Source organism: Takifugu flavidus, chromosome 7 (genome assembly GCF_003711565.1).
Source record: "Takifugu flavidus isolate HTHZ2018 chromosome 7, ASM371156v2, whole genome shotgun sequence".
NCBI lineage: Eukaryota > Metazoa > Chordata > Actinopteri > Tetraodontiformes > Tetraodontidae > Takifugu > Takifugu flavidus.
The window spans coordinates 3369271-3394662 of record NC_079526.1 but is presented as its reverse complement, the minus strand read 5'-3'; the positions used below and the strand labels follow the sequence as shown (position 1 = coordinate 3394662).

At 45.3% G+C, this 25392-nt stretch overlaps 3 protein-coding genes across 8 annotated transcripts; 1 reads left to right on the top strand and 2 right to left on the bottom strand.

Moving 5' to 3' along the window:
• Positions 1-94: 94 nt before the first annotated feature.
• rp2 (RP2 activator of ARL3 GTPase) lies at positions 95-4425 on the bottom strand. 2 transcript variants are annotated; one of them, XM_057038777.1, is made up of 5 exons: positions 4305-4425; positions 2206-2874; positions 1604-1718; positions 1235-1320; positions 95-1156 (listed from the first exon to the last, which is right to left on the bottom strand). In XM_057038777.1, the coding sequence occupies exons 2-5, from the start codon at positions 2854-2856 to the stop codon at positions 1073-1075; spliced, it is 936 nt and encodes a 311-aa protein (XP_056894757.1). In that variant the 5' UTR covers positions 2857-2874; positions 4305-4425; the 3' UTR covers positions 95-1072. The 2 variants fall into 2 exon arrangements, with proteins under 2 accessions (XP_056894757.1, XP_056894756.1); XM_057038776.1 differs by having other exon boundaries at positions 4063-4382.
• Positions 4408-20923, top strand: slc9a7 (solute carrier family 9 member 7). Of its 2 annotated transcripts, XM_057038770.1 has the most exons (18): positions 4408-4422; positions 5576-5995; positions 7090-7292; positions 7372-7449; positions 8857-8933; positions 9008-9120; positions 9215-9320; positions 9563-9704; positions 10294-10399; positions 10995-11083; positions 11419-11532; positions 11725-11836; positions 12528-12681; positions 13872-13934; positions 15558-15621; positions 16371-16453; positions 17150-17255; positions 18775-20923. In XM_057038770.1, the coding sequence occupies exons 2-18, from the start codon at positions 5737-5739 to the stop codon at positions 19012-19014; spliced, it is 2109 nt and encodes a 702-aa protein (XP_056894750.1). In that variant the 5' UTR covers positions 4408-4422; positions 5576-5736; the 3' UTR covers positions 19015-20923. The 2 variants fall into 2 exon arrangements, with proteins under 2 accessions (XP_056894750.1, XP_056894752.1); XM_057038772.1 differs by lacking the exons at positions 4408-4422; positions 13872-13934 and having other exon boundaries at positions 5425-5995.
• On the bottom strand, positions 14240-25367 carry chst7 (carbohydrate (N-acetylglucosamine 6-O) sulfotransferase 7). Of its 4 annotated transcripts, none has more exons than XR_008951459.1 (3): positions 23950-25367; positions 15516-15719; positions 14240-14527 (listed from the first exon to the last, which is right to left on the bottom strand). XR_008951459.1 is itself a non-coding variant. In XM_057038775.1 (2 exons), exon 1 carries the CDS (start codon positions 25244-25246, stop codon positions 23981-23983), a length of 1266 nt encoding a protein of 421 aa, XP_056894755.1. In that variant the 5' UTR covers positions 25247-25366; the 3' UTR covers positions 21178-22445; positions 23950-23980. The 4 variants fall into 4 exon arrangements, 1 of the variants encoding a protein (XP_056894755.1); XR_008951460.1 differs by having other exon boundaries at positions 15516-15716; XR_008951458.1 differs by lacking the exons at positions 14240-14527; positions 15516-15719 and adding an exon at positions 21178-22445 and having other exon boundaries at positions 23742-25367.
• Positions 25368-25392: the final 25 nt, after the last annotated feature.

Here is a 25392-nt window from a genome sequence, read left to right as displayed (position 1 = left end):
CGATTTGTTCACGGGCGTCTCTCACCACATTTTCCATGAAGAGCGATAATAAATAAATCGGGAAGGGGAATAAAAACTGTCGGTCACACGTGTGTTATTGGTACGAGCTTTAATGTGACGATGCAGTTTCAGCGTGCAAACAACACATTACAGAAACATGTACAATTGTGGCATTAAAGCGTATCCTGGAATATAAAAGATTTACCAGTACAAAACGTAGCCACATAAGGTGTACTCATGGGAAGCTATAAAAATAATTTAAAAGACAGGGCTCAATTCATGTTATCGTAGCCAGAAATATGTGTCAAAGAGCAAAATATGAGTAACACAAATTCTTTTATTGCAGCTCAAAATAAATTTTGGAGCTCCACATATTTTGCTGATATTATGAATGCCTGGAACAAAGCAGGATTATTGGCTACAGCTTGTTCCCCAACCACAGACTGATTCCCAATACACCAATTTCAATTGATAATAAACACAAACGTAGATTATATTGACACAATAACACAAACACAAACAAACTGAACTAATCTGCCTACATCAAAAGCAACGTTTTACCAACTGAGTCAATTTCACAACTAAACTTTGGCTTAAAAGACATGAATAACAACGACCATGTGTACAGCATATCTGAATTATTCACATTTTTAACAGCTTTTATCTACACAACATACACAAATTAAGAAAAAATAAAAAAATAATCACTGGTATAAAAAAATTCCCCTGTGGATTTTTGTGCTTGTGGTACTTTTATAATCTCAAATTAATTTAAGAATGAATAACATTTACAGCAAAACGGTTACATTCACAATCGACGACAGCAACATAACAGGTTACATTCATAGAAATATAAATATTCACAGGGCGCTTAGCATGTGGAGGACGTTCTCTGCTTACAGCTACTGTGGTCAGCTGACCCGGCCCAGGATTAATCAAACGCAAGATTTCGACAGTTTTCTATCTTAGTGAATGTTTGATGACCAAACTAATCAACATCACACCGAAGAGTGTTGGATTCTAAAATGTCTTGTTTTACCTCTAATGCGCCGTTTATTCTCTGGCACTGGTTTCACAAGCCCATCTGCATGTCGGCAAAGTTGAAGAAATTGTCCACGTCTCTGGCAGACGTGTTTTTGTTGTCGGAAACGAAAATCTGCGAGAAATAAAACATAATGTAGAGCTTGAGAACTGACAGGTGTCAAAACCAAAACAGGCGACATAGCTGCTGTACCTTGGTCCCGCTGAAGACTTCTTTAGCAATGTTGTTGCAGGCTTCCACAACTCCGTCACCACTCAGCTCCAGAGCTATAACTGGACCTTTAAACAGCAGGAGATTGGTGTTCACACTCACACACACACACACACACACACACTGAACTGCTGCAGCATTACTAAATACAGCTCTTCCACCAGGAAACGCTGACATTGAGACACGGGTTCTGTTGCAACATTACATCAGTTTCCTCCTAAAAAAAGGTTGAGCAACACTTTTGACACCTACAAACCTGGTAAGACGAACCAGCACATCAGCCAAGGAAGCAGACGATGGTGATACACTACAAACGTTCCAGAGACATCTGAACACTAAAGCTAGTCGTACCTTTGCTGATCCACTCAACAAGATCATCCGCATTGTTTTGAAAGACTCTCTTCACATCTTCAGGGCGCATCGAGACTTCTTTTGTCTGGATCAGCACGAAACCTTTGGCAGTTGCCTTTGTGAATGAAATAGAGACTATATTAAAAAAATAATTTAAATAGTGATCGGTGGGAGAACAATATTAGACTGTCTCATATCTTAGGTCATACTTAAATGGTAACACATGTATGCTAATAGATTAGCAAAGATATCAGAAGTTGTATGAAGAATATTAAGAGAAGAAAAACAAGTCTTTAGTAATTCATGAACTAACCAACCAGTCAGGAAATGTTGAGGCTTTTTCCCAGTTAATGCACAGTGTGATGATTCTGACAATTCAGCTCATTTAATTTACAACTGGGTGCCTAATTTAGACGACCGGCTTCGTGCTTTCATCGTGTTAATCTTCATCTATTAGCAGCTCCTTTGAACGTTACTTCTAAACAAAGCTGTGATAATCCACTGGTTGGTTTGTTTCTCTCTCTTGGTAAAAGCAGGATTGACTGTGAACTCTTGTATAACAGAAGACTGTTCTGTCAGCTCCCGCCCGTGTTTTTACATACCTCATCTATCATTTTTCGTGCGTTTGCAGTGGTATACTCTCCTGCAAAGAAAACAAAGAGGCACGACTCTTCGCTGTCCTTGCGCCTCCCCCCCTTCGTTAAAGGGACAATGCTGCGTGCCGGATCAGCAGAGACTCTGACCGCCTTGAAGTCAGACTCTGTGTCCGGGGCCGGGACGAAATCCAGAACGGACGAAGTCTCCGGCAATAAGCTCCAGTTATTCTGTTCAGACACTGGGGTGAAATCGTGAATGTTGCTCCAGTTGTTGTTGAAGATGCTGAGTCCAGCGTCCTTAAAGTGGAACGCTAGTTCAGGGTAGTAGTACTGGAAGCAGGCGAACTTCATGCCCGTAGACGACTCGATGATGGGCTGAGTGGCACAGCACAGGAACACATCCATCTTTTTACAGTCCCGCGTTCGAAACTGCTGACAGGCCACCACGCACTTGATGTCCTTACAGTCTCTGAAAAACACGCTGCCTTTGACAGGTCCCAGCACGATGCGACAGTTGACGCAGTCGTCGATGGTGATCGTCGCTGAGTGGTCAAACACAAAAATGTTGCAGTTCTCGCACTCCTGGATGACAAACTGTTGCCCATTTAGTTTTCCAGGCAGGCGGCCAACGGTGGCATCTTTGAGGCCTGTCAGCATGTAGTCTTTGGGATCAACCTGCACCAAAGGAAAGGTGACAGCATGAGAAAGAAAAACAGAACAAAGTTTCACATATATATGACACAGTAACAACAGAGACACAACAACAGTGTGACGTTTTAGTTTCGTTCAGCTGCTTCAGGGTCAGATACTGTTGTACCCGTACAACTATCTTTCAATAATAAACAGACTACACTGGTAAACATGTCACAGCTCTCTGCACATTACTATTCAAAGTATAGAGCAAGATTTGATGTCCATCCCCATCAGAACGTCAATTATCTCTACTTAAAATTATAATAGCAGATCAAATTCTTCTTTGGGACCACACAAAATGATTTTTATTCACCCTTCTGCATTTGAAAAGTAAAGATGAATGCGGGCTGCACTCTGTTGTGTTAACACAGTCAACCAAGCTTAAATGGCACATTGTGAATTTACAAAGACAAAGAACTGGTCCTTTAATGCTCATCTACGCAGGCACATCCTGTTACCTGCTGCACAACACATGCTTACATGTGTTGTGCAGCAGGTAACAGCAGGCAGCCACTCGCCATCCATTTTTGACCAGGAAAAGAGCAACAAGTTGAGTTTGACTTGCGTTTGCCTGGTTAACATTAACGTGTGCGATCGCAGAGGTGCACCTGGTTATTTACCGGGGCGGCAGCTGCACGATGCGGTTAAACACAGATTAATATCCGGAGTCAAAGCGGAAGTGGGCGAACGCCTGTTCACCAGGGGAAAAGTGAACTACAAAGTGCAGAGTTGTAATCCGATAATGAGATAAGGCTTCATGCATGAGCTGTTGTTCCGAGAACTTCCCTGTTATATGTTACTTTTCTGTTCCCTGTTACACTGCAATGGGATCATGTAAACTATGGTAAACACATAAACCAAAAATTGTATTGTATATTAATGGCAAGCCCAGTATTACTGATCAATCCCAGCAGGTCCATTTCGATGAGGCAAAATCACTTTAAATGCCATTCACAAATTAAATGTCGACAATAATCTGAGCCTTTTTGGTCTCATTCCTTTTAGAATAGTAACGCAACATGTTGCTAACCACGCCTTAAAATGATGGGCATCTGCGTTAGCTACAGTCAGGCAGCAAAACTCAGATTTTAAACTGTATGTTTGGCTAAGTTGTAGAACTTTATGGGTCATTGATTTGGGCTGTTCTGACCCGGGGGTCCAGCGGGTTACCTTCTCTCTCTTATCCCAGCTGTACTGCTTCGGAGCCTCGTCGGTGCTGTTGCCAAGGGGAACCGCGTTGCCTGTCGTCGTCTCGACAGTCGCCGTAAGATCCTCTTTTTCGGGTGACTTTCGTTTGGATTTTTTCGAAAAACAGCACCCCATTTTGGCGTTTCAGTGGCCACCGGACGAGGCGACGTTTTTAATCACAATGTTTGGTTCGAGCGCAGGAAAAAGGTAAAGAAGAAGCTTACGTGCACTTAAGTTGACAAGATTTCACGCCCCCTTTGGTCGTCATCGTCCTCCGCCTCCTCTTCTGCTTCTTCTTCTTCTACGTTTTCACCGTCAGGTGGTTACGAACCGGATTAGTGTGTTACCGCCACCTTTGGGTCGGGAATAGCAACTGATCAATGTCGTTAGCTAAATACAATAAATAAAGAACGAAAACGGATTTAAACCCCTGTAATATTTCTTTCTTCAGTTAATCCAATTTCTCCTCAAAAAACAAAATAAATACTTGTTTGTTTTTTAGATTTAATTAATCAAAAGATGGATTTATTTATTTCTGAAGTACCTAAAAATGAAATTAATCATTCAAATCACTAGATATCTTTAGATATATAAGCATAACCGTACTGATTTGAGCATATTTTATTTTTAAGAAGAGAAAACGGAATAGATAATTACAAGACAGTGGCAGAAGGATTATCGGGAGACTCCTGGGATGGAAATAATCAAAGACTCAGTGTTGAAGTAGACTGTTTTTGCACACCATCCAAGAAAACTTCTTTAAAAGCGCATAAACATGAGCAATAAAGTGGAACCAATATGTCCGAACTCCCCAGCCACAGCTCAGCGTGCATGTGAAGTCTGCAGGCTTTGGTAATGTGTAATCTTCTATCACGCCTCTGTGACGAGAGGATGGTCCAAACCAGATCACGAGTGTGTTTCAGTTCACCAGACTTTCTTTATGTACACTCTTCTCACTTCAACAATTTACAGAGTTTCCTCCTTTAAGTGCAGACACCATATTGTGCTTTTACCCGATGGCAGAGCTGGAAGAACCTGTTGATGGGCCCCAGGCTGCTGATGGCATCTTTATTTTTAAACCATCTGTGACTTGATTTTCCAAATTCCAAACAGAAACGCTGTGGCTAAATATTACCAATGTCACATATCCAATGAGTCTTCACATCTATATTTCAGATGTTCTATTCATACCTGATTAACAGATCCAACTCTTATTTGATCTACTGGGAATGACTAAATGTTGAATGGTGCGACTGTCCCCCCCCCGTCCCCCGCCTCTGTCAGGATTCGTTATACTCGAGGATATTTGCTTGTACGTTTCCTTCAGCCTGTTAGGATTTCCTGTTTTACCACCGAAGTGCAGACTCATCAAAATCCCAAAAAACAGTGACGCGGTACTGCTGTTGAGCAGCAGATTTGGTTTGAGGTGTAGACGGGGGGGTCTTCGGTGCGCCAACCTCCCTGCAGCCTGCACGGCGCGTTGTACCTTTAAAAGGTTGAACTCCCCGGTCTGCAAACGCTGGGTGGTTTCTAGCCTCGGCCCGGCTCAGCTGTTGGTTCCTCGGAGCGGTGTCATGGCATAGAGGCGGTCTGCTGTCAGCAGCAGCAGCAGCAGCAGCAGCAGCATCATCCTGCACGGAGCTCCGCCGACGGCCGATGCGCTGCGGAGAGGCCGGCGCGCCGAGCACCATGCTGCTGCTTTGGATACTGCTTGACGCGGCGTCGGTACTGAAGGCGGAGGGCGACGGAATGGAGGAACTTGCCACGGAGAAGGAGGCTGAAGAAAGTCACCGACAGGACAGCGTCAATTTGCTGACGTTCATTTTACTCCTGACACTAACCATCCTCACCATATGGCTCTTCAAGCACAGGCGGGTCAGGTTCCTCCACGAAACCGGACTGGCCATGATTTACGGTGAGCTTTGCTGGACACACACACACACACACACACACACACACACACACACACACACACACACACACACACACACACACACACACACACACAGAGTGTGTACAGAAGCATCGGGACCAAGGTCATGAACACAAACCTGAAAAACCCTGAAGTTCCAGTAAATGTAGAGACTCCTGTATTCCCAGTGGCTTCTGGAAGGTGCTGTCTGCATGTCTGCATGTCTGCATGTCTGCATGTCTGCATGTCTGCATGTCTGCATGTCTGCATGTGCAGCTTCACTCCCGGCTGACCAGGAATCGGCACCCTTCATCAGTTCCACGACATTTCTGAGGCCACGTATGCAGTATCTGCTGTGGAGGGAACTCCAGTGCACTGGTCTTAACGTGCTGTTGGCTTTGTTTGGTGCCAGAAAATTTGATGATTAAAAACCAAGGGCACAGAATCACATAAATGAGAGGAGATCTCATCAGAGAACACACTTCAGGGACGTGCTCACCAACACAGAACTGGAAATGTTCCATCCTAAATGCAAACGTGTGTTTGGGGTATAAAATGGGAACATTCTGCTGCTGAGGCAACAGAAAGGAAGCCTGTTTTCTGTTATCTGGCTAATATGAGTGCACTGGGGGGCAGCGTATTGGGTTGTAATGTCAGACCACAGCCGAAGACTCCACATCTGCATTTGGTTTCTAAAGCACGTCGCCTGCACACATCATTCATTAACCAGTGTTTTCATAAAAACAACAGACTTTGACTCCTGCAAATGCCCCCAAAAGTATCGAGGCTTTTACTGAACAGGTCCCGAACCACTAATAGAACTACATCTGCCTGGTTTTACAGGAATCGCAGATCAAAACCAGAATATGTCACGCTTTACACTCTCACGTCATTTAAAAGAGGATAGTGGGTTTCAACCTCTCCTGCTATAACAGTTGGAAAGGACCTAGGCTTTTGGGAGCCTTTGTTTCACCCTTGTTTGTAGATGCATCTGTGCTTCCAGGGGAACTCCAGTCTATCAAGTCACTGTGCCTTTACTTTTTCAGGCTGTTTAATGTTCTATTTTGCCTGCCTTGCTTTGAATTTGGCTTCCTCAGGTCTGCTGGTAGGGGTGGTCCTGCGTTACGGCATCCCTGCCACCAGCTACCACAACAAGACCCCGGTGAGCTGCGCCATGAATGTGAGGCCCGCCAGCACCCTCTTGCTCAACGTCAGCGGCAAGTTCTTCGAGTACACCCTCAAAGGGGAGATCAACTCCAGAGAGATCCACAATGTGGAGCAGAATGACATGCTACGCAAGGTAAAGGCAGCACGCACATGCACGCGCGCGTGCCGGATTTAGCCCTGGTATTTATTTAGATTTCTCATTTCATTCCCAGGTGACCTTTGATCCTGAGGTGTTCTTCAACATTTTGCTGCCTCCAATCATTTTCCATGCTGGGTACAGTCTGAAGAAGGTGAGTCTGGCTGTGTTGTGGCTTCTCTCTGAAAACCCCTCGCTGGCCACACGGGGAAGTCCAGCCTTCTCTAGAAGTGATCCGGTGGATGGGGAAGTCCAGCTGATGTCTTTAGTTTCCTGTGCCCTCTCTGCAGATTAAGACAGAAACGGCTGACAGCAGCAAAATCAGCCGTTTCCGCTTTTCATCGACATGTTTTCTTGAAGCCGGTGTAACTATTAGGTCCTCAGAAGAATGGAATATCATTGCTTTAGCGGAATGACCTTTGCTTTCTGATATCAGATTCATGAGAGCGCAGCTCCACCTTTCACGCCCGATCAATGATGTGGAGAGAAGAATGTCAAATGACTGAAAATATCCTTCTGTAATCTGCTTTTAGGCAGCATGACTACAGGGATTATTGAGTAAATCTACCGGTAGTTGTTCTGAACTGTAATTGTGAGCTCAACACTGAAAGGAGAAAGACTTCAGTGAAGTTGAACTTCTTGCCTTCATCATTTGGTCCAGCTGTAATTTGATCATCAAATTCAAAAGGCTACGAAGGTCTAAATAGTTTCGGATTGGAAATCACTTTTACGCTGAAACGCACTACATTTGATCATTGTTGCTAATTTAGATAGATCATAAAGTTTAGGATGTTATTTTTAAAATAAATATATTTTTAGATATATTAGATATTTTATTTGAGATCTTTTATCATTATTAACAATACAATAAAAATGTAAATGAGGGAAAAGTGAGGGAAATTTATAATTTTGGAAACTACCTGGAAAAAAACAACTTATTGAAAATATTTTAGCTAATTTCTTTCTGTAGACCAGCTGATACATTTTTCTAAAGTAACTTGCAAAACCTTATTAGGTTATGTTGTTGTAGGTGTTTATTTTGTTCCAACTGTTGCGCAACAACTACCTCAGCTCTGTAGTTAGGTTTCATAAAGCAAATTAGTTACAAGTAAGTTAGTAAATGTCGCACATCAAAACTGCAATATTTAGAACATAAACAGCATGTGAACTTGTTAGCTCTAAATTAGCTTACAATTGTTTTACAGACCCATCTGTATAGTTTTGATCTTTAAAAAAAAAGCCTGTATTGTAATTTGCTGTAGCTACAGTACATTTAGCAGAAATGAATATTCTGGATAAGCTAACCAGTCTGGCCGGCCCGAGTTTTCCTGAACTGTTGACAGTGTGTTTGTTTTAGAGGCAGGAACACTAACTGGCGGACTTCTGTTTGTTTCTGTTTTAACTTGGAATTAATCTCAATCTTAAGGGATAATCAGTCTGATGTTTACTCTAAATATTTAGAAATCTCTTGAAAGGCCATGTGCATATAGACATTTTCTCAGATGGGAGTAGAAATGTCAACTCTAATGACAGTTCTGGCCTCATTTCTGCCCCCTTTCAGAGACTCTTTTTCAGTAATCTGGGCTCTATTATAACCTACGCTTTTCTGGGCACGGCCATCTCCTGCTTCATTATTGGGTGAGTGTTTTCTTGCTGCCATTCATCACGTGTGTCGCCTGTGGATGAAAACACGTGGCGCCGTTTGACATTAGGAACCTGATGTACGGCGTGGTCAAACTGATGGAGGCGGTCGGACAGCTGACGGACAAGTTCTACTACACCGACTGCCTCTTCTTTGGCGCCATCATCTCTGCTACGGACCCGGGTATGACGCAGAGCCTCTCGCACGGTGGTGCTGCATATGTGTGAGGACATGCTGTTGAGGGCTTGTGTGTGTGTGTGTGTGTGTGTGTGTGCAGTGACGGTGTTGGCCATTTTCAACGAGCTCCACGCAGACGGGGATCTCTACGCTCTGCTGTTCGGAGAGAGCGTCATGAACGACGCCGTGGCCATCGTGCTTTCGTCGTAAGGAAGATGCAATTCTTTTGCGAGGTTGTGTTCCTCCCAGGAGGAGGTGGAAATGCAGATGTGAGGCAGCTGCAGACTCCACAGAGACGCAGCACCACCTGGTGGTCGATGCGATATTGCACCTAATATCAAAGCGTGTTCAGTGCAACATCCCAGGCTTCTCTGTAGTTCACCACGAGCAGCTTGCTGTGCGTTTTCACCATTTCTGTAAGGCTGTTGTGGTTTTCTTGATGTTTCAGGTCTATTGTGGCCTACCAGCCCAGAGGGGCGAACACACACATGTTCGATGCCTCGGCCTTTTTCACGTCGGTTGGGGTTTTCCTGGGGATCTTCAGCGGCTCCTTCGCGATGGGCGCCGTCACCGGGGTCGTCACTGCTCTCATATCCTTTTAGTGGAAACAACTTTAAAGACTACAGGAGGACAAACGCACACGACGCTAGGACCAGTGACCTTACTGGTGTCATTGCGCTGGTGGTACACAAATTAAATTGGTTGTTTGGGGTTATTTTTGAGTTATTTCTCCTGAAAGACGAAGAAAATAAACTTCAAGTAATTTAAAAGCTTTGTAATCAGATTTTAGTTTTGATTATTTTGTTTGAGTCTTTCAGATATCCATAAAATAGAAAGTATATTTGATGTAAAAATATGTGGGAAAGGTATAAAATATAATGTAATAAAATACAGAGTCAGAAGTTGAAAAGCACAAGGCACTAAATAGTAACTGAAGTGTTGATTGTGATTAATAATTCTAATTAATAATAATTAATTATTAAAGTTAGGCAGATGGTAACTAACTAATAGAATAGAATAACCTTGCCAACACAATGAATGCCCAAAAAAGTTGATGGTTTGTTTTAGTGCTGTGCGGAGATTTAAGGTTTTATGAACTCCACAGATCTGAAGTCCACAGCGAGCGTTTTATTTTGTCAGCCCTTGTGACGGTTGTGCCGCCTTTAACCCAATTGTCACGTCACCAAGTTCACCAAGCTGCACTGCTTCCCTCTGCTGGAGACGGCCCTCTTCTTCCTCATGTCCTGGAGCACCTTCCTCTTGGCTGAGGCCTGCGGCTTCACGGGTGAGTTCAGCTGCATGCTGGGAGGGTGCAGCACACAGCTGGGCTCATGATGAAGGAGAGTCTATTCTGCATTTATGCTGTCATCAGAGGCTGCATGCTACTCTCTCCAACGAGTGTGATTGCTTTTAGCTTCACGTTTAAGATATCAGCTGTGAAAGCTAAAATCACATCCTGGTTAGATCAGTATCAATACCAAGTCGACACTTGCTTCATTTTAGACTTCACCATGACCAGATGCAGCTCTGCTAACGTTATCATGGCCGCTCCGTCTCACAACAACTTATCATTATTTTAGATTCTAAATAAATGGCTAATCAGGAGAAAGGCTTTAAGCCCCCCAAACATAAATAACTGGTGGACAATGAATGAATAATCCGACTGCTGTCATCGTCAGCAGTTTGAGTGTTGCTAAAGCCTTTAGCGACTGTAATCTGTTATATTAATCTGGCGTGACGGGGGCTTACATGCAGAAGCTGTGGCAGCTGCAGCAGATAACATGAACAGTAGCAAAGCATGTGCGATATTCTGATACACAGTAAGAGGGATAAAAGCGACCCTTTCCCTCGGCTGCCCGTGTCCTCTCTGTGACCTACAGGCGTCGTCTCTGTGCTGTTCTGTGGCATCGCCCAGGCCCACTACACCCACAACAACCTGTCGGAAGAATCCACCAAACGCACCAAGCAGGTAGCGTCTCCCGTCGTCATTTTCAAAGCCTCCTGTACCCTCGCCGAGCCGCCAGATGGCTCGGCCGCCGGCCCGCTGTGACCTTAATCGGGGTTGTCTGAGGATGGCCCTCCCAACGCGACTGTTTGCGTTCCCCTTCCGGTGGTGAGGGTGCAGATTAGTGTTGTGGCTCACTCTGGGATTTTCTGGCTTCAGAGAAATGAAGATTGTCACAAATGTGTCCCTGACCAAGCTCTTCCTGCTCAAAAACACAACCGCCGCCTGCACATTTACACGTGTTTGACCTTGTGTTTGACCTCTCTCCCTTCACCGTGGGTGTTTTGTTTTCTCCGCAGCTGTTTGAGGTGCTCCACTTCCTGGCGGAAAACTTCATCTTCTCCTACATGGGTCTGGCTTTGTTCACATTCCAGAATCACATTTTTAGCCCCATCTTCATCTTAGGAGCTTTTGTATCCTTTTTTTGGGGGAGGGGCATGACAAACAAGGATTCTCCTATTTTCGCTTTGGGACAAGAATTAGGCCACCGTTTATTTTGGCGGATTTGTGCACTTAAAAAACATAAATCAGAACTTGTTTGCTGCCGTGCTTTTGAAGTTCTGCGTCATTTTGTGCTGTTTAAGCCTCCTTGATGTTTCTGTCAGATCGCCATATTCATTGGAAGAGCATTAAACATCTACCCCCTCTCCTTCCTCCTCAACCTCGGCAGGAGACACAAGATCAAGGGCAACTTCCAACACATGATGATGTTCGCCGGTATGAAAGAGCCCGTTTGTCCCGTCTCTCCCCACGCTGCGTTTACCCGCCGCTCAAAGCTCAGTTTGTTGTCAGTGACGTCCATTTAAAGAGCAACTGGTTTTCTTCCGCCATGACAGCAAAGATGGGATGTTTTTCAAGATTTTTCAAACTTTGCAACATCTGATCTATGTTCGTGGGAGGGTCCTCTAAAGGCTCTAAATTGTCCCTAGACGTGGGTGTGTGAGGGCATGGTGGGTCCTGCCTCTGTCACCCTGATTAGGATTAAAAGGCAATTAACAGGAAATGACGGATGGATGGAATACGACAATTTTTTTCTGTTTCTGACCTTAAACGCGTCATAAATCGGAACAAACAAGGCAGAAACAACAGCAGTCAAAGCCCTGGAGTTGTTCCACTGTCCAGCAAGTTATCCCATGTCCCCATCTGCTGTCTCTTCTCATCCCCCGAGTCACTGTCCATGTCAGAGCTGCTGTAAATCACCTCTGCACGGGCCTCCAGCAGCCTCCGCGGCTCGGTCTGTTCCCAGATTGGTTTGCCAGCTTTGAGGCGGTTGAGGCGCTGATGACGCTGCACTCAGCGTCTCTCCTCGTGCTCCAAGGTCACCGTCCAGCCAGGCCGAAACAAGCTATATCTTTATAATGGGCGTAGATTTTCTTTCAGGCGACGCTCATCGCTGTGTCCTCTGCAGGGCTGCGGGGAGCCATGGCGTTCGCCTTGGCGATACGAGACACGGCCACCTACGCCCGCCAGATGATGTTCACCACCACGCTCCTCGTCGTCTTCTTCACCGTGTGGGTGTTTGGTGGCGGAACGACGCCGATGCTCTCCTGGCTTCACATCAGGTACAGCAGCCGGGCGCCTCCTCCAGTCCCTCATACAGTGACCCAGAAAAAGAATCCCCAGTTTTCCCATTTCTTTTCACGCTGTTCATGTCTTTGTTCCCCCCAACCGACTTTAATTTTCACACCAAACCCATTTTTGGTTTGTCCAGGAGGTGGGGCCAGAGGTCTCTTTCCACCCTGCTGACTCTTTTAGCCGGTTCTTTCCTTCTTAAAATCAGAATCTGTTGATCATACGACTGTTTCAACTTCCGCCCTGCGGCTGGATGAGCAAACCAAGCTGTGCCAGCAGCTGTCTGTGTGTTTGTGAGCCAGCATCTCTCATTTCAGTCTGATCGCAATGCTCTCAGAGCTTTTATCTGTCATGACGGAGCGGATTATGTTCTGGTGATGTGTGTGTGTGTGTGTGTGCGTGTGTGTGTGTGTGTGTGTGTGTGTGTGTGTGTGGTGTGTGTGTGTGTGTGTGTGACAGAACTCTCTTTAATACCAGTAATGCCTCTTCGGGTGGAGCAGCAGCTATTGTGTTTGGTGGTTTAGAACTTTGCCAAAATCTCTTCCATGAACCCGTTGCCACGGTAACGGGTACATGCGGTTCAGGGTAGGCATATAATAGCCCCGATCCCATGTGCATAAATTTACACATTTTTAAATCTGGGACTCAAAGTTGGGAGGGCAGTACAGGGCGTTCTGGGTAACCAGATTGCATTTTCAGTTCTAGTTATATTTGTCATCTTTTTGGTCCTGGGTTTTGGATCAGGAATCAAAAACCTGAACAGAACTGCCAGAAATCAAGATGATTTTTAAAAAATCCCCCAATTAAATAATATTTGTTGTATTATTCACTATTAGGGCTGCCAATTATACACAATTTGTCACTGAAATGTATCATTTTACTGTGATTAATACGTTGTATTTATATGAACTATAAAATTAGCCTTGAAGTCATGGAGGGTTTATGGGATTTATATACTGTATCTCATAGCAGCAATCTTCTGCCAACACCAAATACAGCACAAGATTCTGATATAAATGAAAATAATCAATCAATATTTTCCATTGTTCTTAACTAAGCTTCAAGCCAACAACAACCATTAAATAAATCTGATATTACCTTTACATTCAGAATTATCACTACATCTTTTATTAGGTCTGTATGATACTTATTTTAACCCCGAGTGTTCGTGATGTGACAGCTTTGGAGTCAGCTCGGGTTTGCAGGAAGAGCGACGCCACCATGGAAAGTGGGAGTACTTCAGGTGCCGTACCTGCACGTTACAACTCCTCCGTGGTAACTGGTGTTGGGGAGGCATGTGTGATTGTTTCAGCTGGGACTCTTGGGGCCTGTCGGGTCGGCGGGGACGTTTCAGCTCCAGCTGACATGAAACGGATTCCTTGTGTGTGTGTTGGGGAGCTGCTGCATGGCGCTGACCTTTCTCTGGGGTGTGTGAGAGCCTGGGTGTGTGTGTGTGTCTCTGGCTGTGGCTGGTTTTTCACACCGCGCTGTAAAGGATCACACCGCCCGCCGCCGACAAACCTTTGAATACTTGACTGGTTATTTTAGTATCCTGGGTTCTTTTTATTTGGAGGCCATTTTCAGGATTACCTTGTTTATCAAGGGAGCCCTTGCGAAGCCTTTTATGAGCATGTGTTAGCATATAAACAGTTCTTATCAGAGGAAAAGTATGCTGGGCTGTTCCTCTCTACTGCTAGACAGGAACCCCCCTCATCACTTGTGCGTTCAACTCTCAGCCCCCCCGCGTCTCTGCTTTGGCGGGTTCTCTGACCTCTGCACAACCTCCGACCCTGATTTTCCTGTTGGTGGTACAGTCGTGTGAGGGAATTCCTGCTCCTGGAAAGCAAGAAGAAATGTATTTCTATAGAATGAATGTCTCATGAAATCATCTGAGGTTAAATATAACCCCCCGCTCTAAATTTACCCCACATCGGCCCATAAAACGCTCCTCTGGCTTGGCCGCCGTCCTCAAGGATTAGAGTCGACCGTGCCAGAGCTTATGTGAGTTAAAAGTGTCCCTCTTAAAATCTGCCAGTGTTTAGTTTAATCCACGTCGGTAAGAGAACTGCTTCGTGTCCAGCTGCCGAGGTTAAAATGAGCTGTGCTGCAGAGGAAGTGGGATTCATTTCAGGAAATCCAAAGCGTATGTCCTCGGTGCTGCAAAGATCCTGCCAGCAGCTAAGCTGTCCTCTCAGACTGGGTCAGGAGAGCCAGTTTGGGTTGTGGGAAGGTGAATGAGTGGGGGAGAAAAGCACTTTTCTTTTTTATTTAATGAGGGGGAAATCATGTACAAACACACACAGAGTACTTCTATTTTTCTGAGGACTTAAATAGGAATATTACATTACCCAAATCCTTAGCATAACCCAACCATCCCAACTAATCATAACCCAAACCATAACCTGAACCCAGTTCTAACCTCAACCTTAAAACCAGGTCTTAACCATCAAACAGTCCTTTGGAGTTGTGAGGAGTTTGGAGTCCTCACTTTGTTGGTAGAATGAGTATTTTAGTACTCATTATGTCGCAAGTACACATCCACACCCACACACACACCCACACACACACACCCCCCACCCCCCCACATACACACACACACACACACACACACACACACACACACACATTAGCTTTTGATGGACATCTTCTTCCTGTTTGTTTGCAATTGTGGTTTTGAACATTTTTTTAATTCTTCAGCATTTTATCCATTTCTGTTCAAAGCAGAACATGGGGGGAAAAAAACAACCATCAAACAAACCAAAAAAGACGCATCAAAAAGGTGTCGTCAGGAGTTAAGCAACTTCCTTAATTCATGAGTTGGTACCTCAGTTCATGCTTTGTCTTCCTTTGCCTTCTTCCTTCCCAGAGTGGGTGTGGACTTGGATGAGGAGCTGGAACTCGGGGGAGGCAGCTTCCAGGTCCTTCACGGGGTGAGGAGGCAAACTAACTCTGGCTATTGAAACTCTTCTACTTCTGCAATTTTACCTCAGCATAGAACAAACTCAGCAAGTCTGAAGACGAGAATCTGCTGAAAGAGACAGAACGTTCTCAGTACTCTTCAGGCGGTGAATTTTGCTTAATGTGGTTAAAACCAGAAACAAAAAGACGGTGGACATTTTAAAGTTTAGTTGAATTTCTTTAGATTGACCAGTGAGAACTGAAAATGGCAACAATATTTGATATTTTGAATCTACTTTACAGATTAGTGAGCCATCACATTTTCTTGTTAGTAAAAGTAGCAAAATATTCTCATTACAATGATTCTGTAAATTGAATGTGACAGTAATCTGTGCTTTAGAAATGCTACATAATTAATCACACCATTTATTATTTACAGCTTAACTTGGTTATATTTATATGCATGCACTGTACACATTCTAGTTTAAATTCTTCTCTATTGGATTACATTTTATACAGATTTTAGATAAACTGATTCAAAATCTATATTTAGGTTGTAAAATCTCAATTCTGAGAGTTTAAATCTGAATATAATTCCTTGTGTTTTGTCTAATTGATTGATTTGTTCAATCTATTTTTAAATCCCACTGTAGTTATTTTTTTTTTAAAAATTATAAATATAGGAGCAACTTTACATGCGTGCAGCAGAATCATTTATTCCTGATTTTGTGTGTGCATGAGAAAAATCCCAGTCTCTCCTTCGGTTGGCGTGTTTCTGCAGGACGGCGTCCAGGAGGAACCACACGGTAAAACCAAACAGGAGAGTGCGTGGCTCTTCAGACTGTGGTACACCTTTGACCACAAGTATCCTTTCTATTCCCGCCTGCACAACACCAAAAGGTCTTTTTATCTCTCATTTCAATGCCACCGGGTCAGGAAAGTGTTCCAGCAGCTGTTTCCATGCCAGTCAGATGTGACGTCTGTGGGGGCTTGGGACCAGAACCACATGCACGGATCAATTAAACGTCCTTGCTTGTAACAACACATTGTGAATAGGAAGCGTGGTGACGGGCCATCCTCCCATTTCCTGCCACTCGGCCCAACAATCGGCTCCCCGAGTGCTCGATTGTCTCCGTGGGTGGGCAGCTGCATTTGGACGGTGGACACTTTCTCCCCTGGCGACACGTGCGGGGGCGAACACCTCATGAGACTGCGTCAGGACAGCTGTTGGCCTCTGTGCTGGGCTGTGGTTGATCCCTGCTCACATGTCCATATCTATTACGTTTATTTAACCCTAACCCATCCTAAGTTACAACAACACCCCCCCACCCCCCCTTCCCAACTCTTCCTGCCAGGCATCGCAGACTTATTTCCTCTTGGTAGATCACGAAATTCTAATGGGGGGGTTTATTTTGCTGCGTTCAGGGAGGTGTTTCTTTGGGATCAGTTAAAAGTAGTGTGTTTTTTGGGTAACTTTCAGGTAGTTCCTCCATTAGAATGTGGAATATTAAATTGACCAACTGTTTTACTGCCTGTTTGTTCCCCTTAACAAACGTTCAGTTACCTTAAACCCATTCTGACACACAGCGGCCCACCTCTGACCTCCACTCTGCCGGCCTGCTGCGGCCCACTGGCGAGCTGTCTGACCAGCCCCCGGGCCTACGAGGTGAGGCAGGCTTCCTTCACACGCTGTGAATCATGCTGTCGCGCTACAGAAACGTTCAGTAAAGGACCGCGTCCAGAATAATATTGAGATCAATTCTCCGCCTCGCAGCTTTTTTTCCCTACTTGAAAGAGGAAACGTGTGGAAAGTATTTCATTCATCATGTTTTTGCGCTTTCTGTCTTTTGAAAGGCGACAAACGCGGTCCGTGAAATCAGATTTAGGATTTTATTTTTTACTGGGGCCTTGGGAGCGGCTCTCACTCTGAGTATTGTCAGTGGCTGCCCCAGAAAACAAATAAAGCACAGAGAAAATGAAGGCCTTTTCTGCATTCAGAGGGCATAAAAGAGCCCTTTCAGCACCGTTTCAATAAAGACGGCTGCAGCACTGGCTCCAGGCAGGGATTTAGAATGCCAGAACCCACTGTCGACCGCTGATTTACACTGGATAATTCCATCTTTCACTTCTTTTGAGGCATTTTCCAGCAATCTAAAAATGTCAGTGCCTAGTTAGAAAATCAAAAACTAAACATTATTTCATTGTATTTAAAGACCAGCAGTCATCACTTCCTGTGATGGATAAGTTGGGATTTCAGAGTCATTTCTGGCTCCTTGTCACCAAGTGCTGAAATTAAAATGTGCTCTGGTTCCTGATTGATATTAAAAAGTCAGGAAATCCTCTGCAGAAATTAGTTTCTAGCTCCTTTTAATGTCCTTTATTGAAATATAACAGTGTTCTGGGCTTAAATGTGCCTATCCTTACTGAGAGTCAAGAAACGAGTGCCTGCCAGCTCCATGTCAGCCCCACCGTGTCTCCTTTATAAAACACAAAAGATAAAACAGCCGGAAGCTAATTCACATTTGTCCGCACTGATGGTGGGGGTCATTTCATGTTATTAATTTTATCTCCTTATGGTGAGATTAGAAGAGATTGATGCTAATGGAATCACTTTATATTCTCCCCTGTTGACCCAACATGACGACCTCTGGTTATTCCCGGGGCCGTGAGCAGATTATTGACCGTCAGCTAGTCAATTAAAGCCGGACATCATGTTACAGCTTTACAACCGTCGATAACGTTCCAAGAATAAACCCAGGTGCTTTTAAACAGCCACTTTTCTATTTATAGAAATAAAAGAAGAGATGTTCTGCCAAAGGAAAACGGGGCTTTTGAGAGGCTTTAAATATTCTCCCAATACTTAAGTCAACGCTGTCATCGTGTGATCAGTTTAGACTGCTGGTCCCTTCAGGCTCAAACACACATACTGTACTGGTTTGTGAAAGTGATGGTAAATCTGCCTCTGAGGAGATTATGGTGAGGGTTAGGAGGGTGAATGTATAGGGTGATGGGGTAAGTGAGGTTAATCTTTCATGTGGTGGGTTGGTTTGTGTGATGTTCTGCAGCTTGTGGTTTTCTGCGTTTGGTTAAATGTGATGTTGCAGCACAGGGAGCTCAAAGTGCTGCAGCATTGATATGACTGTGGCAGCCATCACACCTCCATCTTCTCCCTCCCTCATTTTCAGAACCAGGAGCAGCTGAAGGATCAAGACTCCGACTTCCTCTGTGACGACAGTGACCTGACTCTGACGTTTGGCGACGCGGCCCTGACGGCCAACGGGGCGTCGGGCGGCGCGGCGGCGGCGAATGGCAAAAGGATCGGCAGCACCTCCGAGGAGGCCTTGGAGCGAGAGATGGACTCTCGGGAACAGGAACTGTTGAGCCGTGGAACCCGATTGGTTTTTCCCATCGAGGATCACATCTGAGTTGCCATATCGAAGTTTTCCCCCCTCTCACTTTGGTCTGACCTGTCCCCGTGAAGACATGTCTCCCTGGGGCCCTCAAAGATGACTGGGAAACAAGGGAGGCGACAAATCTTGTGAGGTCTCTCTCTGTCCAGGAGAACGGCCGAAGGAGCATTGACAGAGCTGCATTTTATCCTTGGATACACGAGGAAATGACTTTTTGTTTCCTTTAAAATAAATAAATGGGAAGTTTTTCCTGCGGGACATTGAGGCGGCGTCCTCATCCTCTCTTACGTCACCGTGCCACAAGGGTTCTGTAATAAATGTGCAAACTGGTGTGTGTTTGTGAAAATATGATGTCCCACATCAGCATCTGTGTAAAGAGGCTGGCGTGAGCACGAAGAAGGACGGTGGATTATACAGGCTCAGCCTTTCATGGATGAAGGAACACGGGAGAAGAATGTGAACAAGTCAAGGCCGACAATACTCAGCTTTGTTCCTCTTTGTTGAGGCTGCTTTTTTCCCCCCAGTGCCACTTGGACTGTTCTTTACACATACCGGCCTGTTTCTTACGCGAAACATAACAAGAGGAAGTGCATTCATACTTAATACATTTCACACAGTAAAGCTAGTCACACCTAGCCCTTAACTGTAACATTAAAAACACTTCAAATGAAACATAACTCAGAGAAACCACATAACAGTCACCACACTTATACTGTAACCACAGTTTACTGATGGTTTAGTGACATGCAGAATGCCAAAAATATAAAAAAGAAAAGAAAAAGAATAATATGATAATACAGCTAGGCTAGCTAGCTAGGCTGCTCCCCCCAACTTTTGTGTTTTTGCTATGCTAACAGATTGCTTCACATTTGCATTTATTAATTTTGCTCAAAAGTAGTACAAATATTCTAAATAAACTAACCTTTACAAGTTGAAATTATGGTTTTACATGTGGTGGTGACACGATTTTGATTACACGAAATGACAGCCGAGGGAAGTGGTTAGCACAGTCCCCTTTAAGCAAGATGCCACAGGGTTTGATGAAAGGCAAAGGACACAACTCTGTGTCCCTTTTCAAGATGTTACAAATACCACAAAAAAGCTCCTTACCAACAAGTCGAACCCTTTGATTTAGATATTTGGTTTTTCCCGTCTACATCAGGACAGCTGGGGCCGATCCTTCACTTGGATTTGATGTTTTAGTTGCGCAAGATCAATTTTAGGGGACCCCCCCCTCCCCATCATGTTCTTTTTATGACTCAGGGAGGAGCTCGGAGAGGAAGTGAATCTGGTTACATAAGCAGCGAGCCTCGTGTACCCTGGGTTGGTTAAAATCGAGCTGCAGTGATAAGTAACGCGTCTGTGAAAGTCACTTATTTGACCTTTTGTCTGGTGAAGCAACCTCTCCTTGGAATAGTACCTGAACACTTTGAGACAGCCTGACGACACCCCTCACATGCAACAATGTCCCTGCAGTACTTGTGGCTTTTTTTCTATAACGAGCTCTGTTGGGATTGTCTTTAACTGCTGATTCATTGACATTAGCAGAGGGAAATAACTTGCAGCTGTTTACGCGTTCCAAACAAACAGAATAGAAATTGCAGCATTTTGACATCGACGCTGAAGTAACTGGAGACCGCAGGTCAAATAGAAGCCCCACGCTTCCCTTAAGCCTGCTGCGCTCATGTGCTGTCACCTGTTTCACCAACTATATTTACACGGTGTGTGTGATTGAACTTCATGAGGCGCACCGCAGCACCGTTGTCACTATGTGTCCATGTTCTTACACCGTCTGGCTGCCAAGGTTTGCATGTCGACATGTAACACAAGAGCTACAGTTATATGGATTGTAGTCTGGGGTACCCTCAACACGAGTTTGATTTCCAATATGCAATTTAGTAAATAAATAAAGGCTGCATGTGCAGATTGTTTGCATGTGCTGTGTTGCAAAGATAATTCATGAAGGCAACTACAGACTTCATGATGAAAACGAACCCCGTCAGATGCAGATCGACCCCATCTGTGAAATAACTTGCTTATCATGATCACAGAGTACATGAGACTCTATCATATCCCAGCCTAATATGAGCGGGTAGTTTGAGGTGTTCTTAGGAAATACAAAGGAAAGAAAATGCAAATTTACTCAAAAAATGCCAAATGTTGACCCAACTATGTCAATCACTTGCAAAAATACTTTATTTATTTAAGTATTCTGCACTAAACTGTTCTCAACATTTGCAATCTGGTTTAAAAGTATAAATCGAGTCCATAGTCAGAAAGAAAAACATGCATAAAACAGTTGGGTAGAACGACATTAAAACTTTTAATTTAGCATTTTATGGAAAACTACTTTATCTTTTGCTGTAAACGTTGGTCGTAAACCACAAAACATACACACAAGCACAAAATAATGTCAAAATAATGTCACGTCGAAACATGAAAGGTTTGTTAGCAACAATACAGAACTTACACAAATTCCTACGTTAAACTTAAAAAAAATCACTTCAACACCCACATTCACACACTTTATTAAGGCTCTTCTGGTTTTTAAATTACTCTTTACTGAAGTCAGTTTAAATAGTCTCAAAGTTATTTCCTTCTTTGATGTGAGAACATCGCTCAGGCATTAAACCCAAAGTTATAATAGGACCAACTTCTAAAGTTGAACAATTGGATGCTGGTAAACATTTGAACCCCTCCTCCACCCGCCTGGAGCCAGAGAGATTTCATGTCACAGTATTTTACAGTATTTCAGGTTAGCAAGAGTGCCGAACGTGCTAAAATCGGTACCGTTTCGTGTTTTCCATGTTTAAAAAAACAGTTAACCAGGAGAGGACGGAGGCGTATCCCCAAGGCGACTCTTGGGGGAAATTCACACTGTCGTGATGGTTTTGTCATTAGTGCGGCCGCAGCTGTTCAGCTTCCTTGGAGACCGGGGGTGTGGAACAACAGTTTCTCAGTCAGACAGTAAATACTGTAATTTCTCCACTGGAAGAATCTACATTGTTAGTGAAGCAGCTACGCTTTAGTATCAGTCACGCTCCAGTTTGGTGCCCATTCTTGGATGGAGAAGTCGAGCAGGTAAACTGGCAGCGGCCAGCCTGGCAGGCGTCTCCCCAGATGGTCCCGGCTGGGTTAAAAGAGGGATTAGTGCTACTAAAAGGACAGAAGGATATGAGCCAGTGTCTCGTCCGTCTCTTCTACTTTACACCCTCGCACAAAACGATCCTGGATGTGAACATCTGCCGCTGGTGTTGAACAGGCGAGAGTGGCAACAAAAGCTGCCTTCACGCCTCTGTGAACGGAGGCTTTCCACTTCGATTCTCTCCAGTTCGTCGGCCTCGGTTTGAGGGGAAAAGACTCAAGAAGCGGGCCCAGCTCCCAGCGGACAGCATTCCAGCTGCTAGTTTTGTTACTCCACCTTTGCCCCCCCACATACCAGACCCCTGGAAGAGAAGGCAGAAAAGCTTAGGAATGATAGAAATCCCTTAACCGCACGCTCAGCATGGTGCGGAGCAGAAAGACTAACATGTGATCAGCTTTATAATCAGAGCCGAGGCGGCAGGGTAAGAGACCCCCCCTCTGCCTCCACCCTGGTGGCTTGCGGGGGGCCCATCTCTGAAAGCTCTCTCATGAGAGCTGGTGGTGTCAGGCTGCCGGTAGCCCAGAGTGCTGTTCAGAAACAGAGAGGGGCCTACACAATGACCCCCTTCTCGGCAGTCTGAGGCCCCGAGACTCACCGCCAGCACCCCCGTCATACACCAGAGGAGCCAGCATTGCCAGGAGCAGAACAATGAGGCCTCTATTAAACAAAATATCAGTTAGTCAGACAAGAGGGGGAACTATTCCTGACCACTGTCCTCTGGTATCAAGGTGACCTGTTCCAGGGGCGTTCAACACCACAAAAATGCTGTTTATCCGCAATTGTTCCTAGAAGGCAGCCACAGGCCCTGGGAAAACTGCGCCAGGTTTTTGTGAAGGAGGGAGCAGCGTTTGACACGTCTCAGGAGCCAAACTCCCGACGGCGGCGCAGCACTCGCTCGGCGTCGGTGACACTGTTATTACCAAGGTAATAACCATTAGAGTTTCATCCGAGAATCAGCGATCGGCACAACAGACTGCTGGGTTTCAAACCAGAGTCCTTTGGTTGCCAGATTGAGCCTGAAAAATCCCACAGCACACATGCTGAGACCGCCTCGCTGCTCCATGAATCATTTTTAGCACGTTTTTCTAACCGTATTAATACGGTTGCAAAAGCCTTTTAAAATGATTAACTTGGATTAGCAAACATGAGACTGGAACACCGGACTGAGGAATGCTCAGAATGGGCCTCTGCCATCAATGTAATTCAGGAAAAATCCTGCTTAGTGTTACCTGCCTTGAATTTTTAAGCCATACGACCCTTTGGTGAAGGCTGAAACAGGAACAAAGCTACCTCCAACCATTAAATTGCAGGTTCAAGTGCAGAACACAACAGGATGTGAACGTGTCTGAATTTGACTTTTTGGCATTTCAATCTGCTAAGAATTTCCACACAGACAGGAAGGAAGAAACGTGTAACCGGCTGCCAAAATGAACAAATCCAAATCTCTCCCCCACTTTCTGTGCCCTGATGTTTCTGAATGACGCTACGGGGTTACACGTGCCTGGCCTGCACACTGTGTGTGGGAGGGCTTTAGTGGCTCAAATGAAAGCCTGTTGCATTTCTGGAATGTAAAGTGAAGAAGAAGGCCGTCCCTTACTTATCTCCATATGGCAGCTGTGTTTTTAATTTGCTTCACAAAAGGTGAGGTCGTGGGTCGCGGATCTGCCTCACAGCACGGCAGCAGACCTGGATCCGTTTTGTCAAACCACTGACATCCTGTGCTGACGCATGAGTGCGTCACTTGCTCATTTCAGCCCCCAGAAGCAGTTAGTGCATTTCTAGCGAGGCTTGTATGGTTTCAGTACCTGAATCGGGTGATTCCTCTCTGGCGCAGCCTCATGTTGTTTTGTCCACGCTGTGCTTCTGATACCCCAGCTGCCTCATGACTTCGCTGCAGTAGGCCTCCACCTGGTTGATCTGCTCAACGTTGAGCCGCTCTCTCCAGGCATATATGGCCTCTTTTGCATCCCTGGATGATATCAGGAAGGGCCTGTCTGAAGAATACCCCTGGCCGTGGGTCATGTTCAGTGCAAACTTCTCCAGAGCTGGAAAACTTGAGAGGTTGGCGAAGCGGAACATTCTCTGGAGCTCCTCCATGGGATGCAGGACTAAGTCCTCGTAGCGGACACGGTGGTAATTCCTCCTCAGCCAGGGAGGCGCGTTCATCACCAGTAACATATCACTGAGCCAGTTATCACAAATGAGCTCCATGGCGCTGGAGACGTAAATCTCGGCCCGGTTCACTTTGCTGCTCGGCACCAGCAGCCGCTTGTACTTGTCGTTTTGCTTCTTGCTCCGGAGGACCTGAATGCTCTCCTTCACCAGAGCCTGTTTGGACTTTAAGCGGGAATTGTGCACAGCCCTGGGATCTCTGAAGAGCTGAACAATCTGCAGGTTTATCGCCGGGTCTTTAACCAGAGGAACCAACGTGCTCAGGTCCAAAACGCGGACGCCTTTGATGACCATTACTGGGTACTTTTTACATTCCCTCTCCAGCTCCCTAATGTCTCGTTTTTGGCATTTTGCGCACCGGTCCTCTTTCACCATCCCAATTTCGTGGCGCTTGTGCGCGTCGCACAGCGGCTCCGAACATATTACTTTGTTGGTTTTCCAGCCGAATATGAACGAGGTGGTGATGTTCTGCGACCCTGCGTAAAGTTTGAGGACGGAGAAATCGCAACGGTACAGCGCGTTCATCATGTCGCGCACGGCGCCCTGGAGACTCCCCGCATCTCCCGGGTACAAAGCTTGCCAAATGTGCCACATCGGCTCGTAAAGGTAAAAAACATCGGGGTGCTGATTGAACAACTCCCCTAGAAATGAAGAGCCAGTCCTCCATGTGGCGTGCAGGTAGATGTGCGTCCTAGATTGGCTCCTGTTGGCGGCGTGCTCCGTCGCCTCACTGCCGTTAACTTTGTATCCGTTATCCCACAACAGCGCCACCGTGTTCTCCAAATCAGGGCATCTGGGCTGTTGCGACAGTCCATTTCTTGCTTGTTGCGCGGATTTATCACGGTAATCTAACACGTAGGGGATCAGAAGAAGCAAACCCGAGTATGCGAGGATCAAAATCAAGTATTTCTTGTGTAGCCTCCTCTTCATTTCCTTTCCCGGGGACGGGGCTCCGTGGTTCTCGAGGTGTGCACGGCGCGTTATGTGCAGCGGGGGTTGCTTCGGTGAAGTTATGCGTCCGAGAGGAAGGACCGTGCGTGTGTATGTTTGTGTGCCTACACAAGGGGGGGGGGGGG

Excerpts from the sequence above, each read along its gene's own strand:
- rp2 (XM_057038776.1), bottom strand. The coding sequence starts at position 4,215 with ATGGGGTGCTGTTTTTCGAAAAAATCCAAACGAAAGTCACCCGAAAAA. Across the intron at positions 1,719-2,205 it reads CACGAAAAATGATAGATGAG|GCAACTGCCAAAGGTTTCGT; the intron begins GTATGTAAAAAC and ends TCATTCACAAAG. Across the intron at positions 1,321-1,603 it reads TGTTGAGTGGATCAGCAAAG|GTCCAGTTATAGCTCTGGAG; the intron begins GTACGACTAGCT and ends TGCTGTTTAAAG.
- slc9a7 (XM_057038770.1), top strand. The coding sequence starts at position 5,737 with ATGCGCTGCGGAGAGGCCGGCGCGCCGAGCACCATGCTGCTGCTTTGG. Across the intron at positions 9,121-9,214 it reads CATCTCTGCTACGGACCCGG|TGACGGTGTTGGCCATTTTC; the intron begins GTATGACGCAGA and ends GTGTGTGTGCAG. Across the intron at positions 11,837-12,527 it reads ACACATGATGATGTTCGCCG|GGCTGCGGGGAGCCATGGCG; the intron begins GTATGAAAGAGC and ends TGTCCTCTGCAG.
- chst7 (XM_057038775.1), bottom strand. The coding sequence starts at position 25,246 with ATGAAGAGGAGGCTACACAAGAAATACTTGATTTTGATCCTCGCATAC.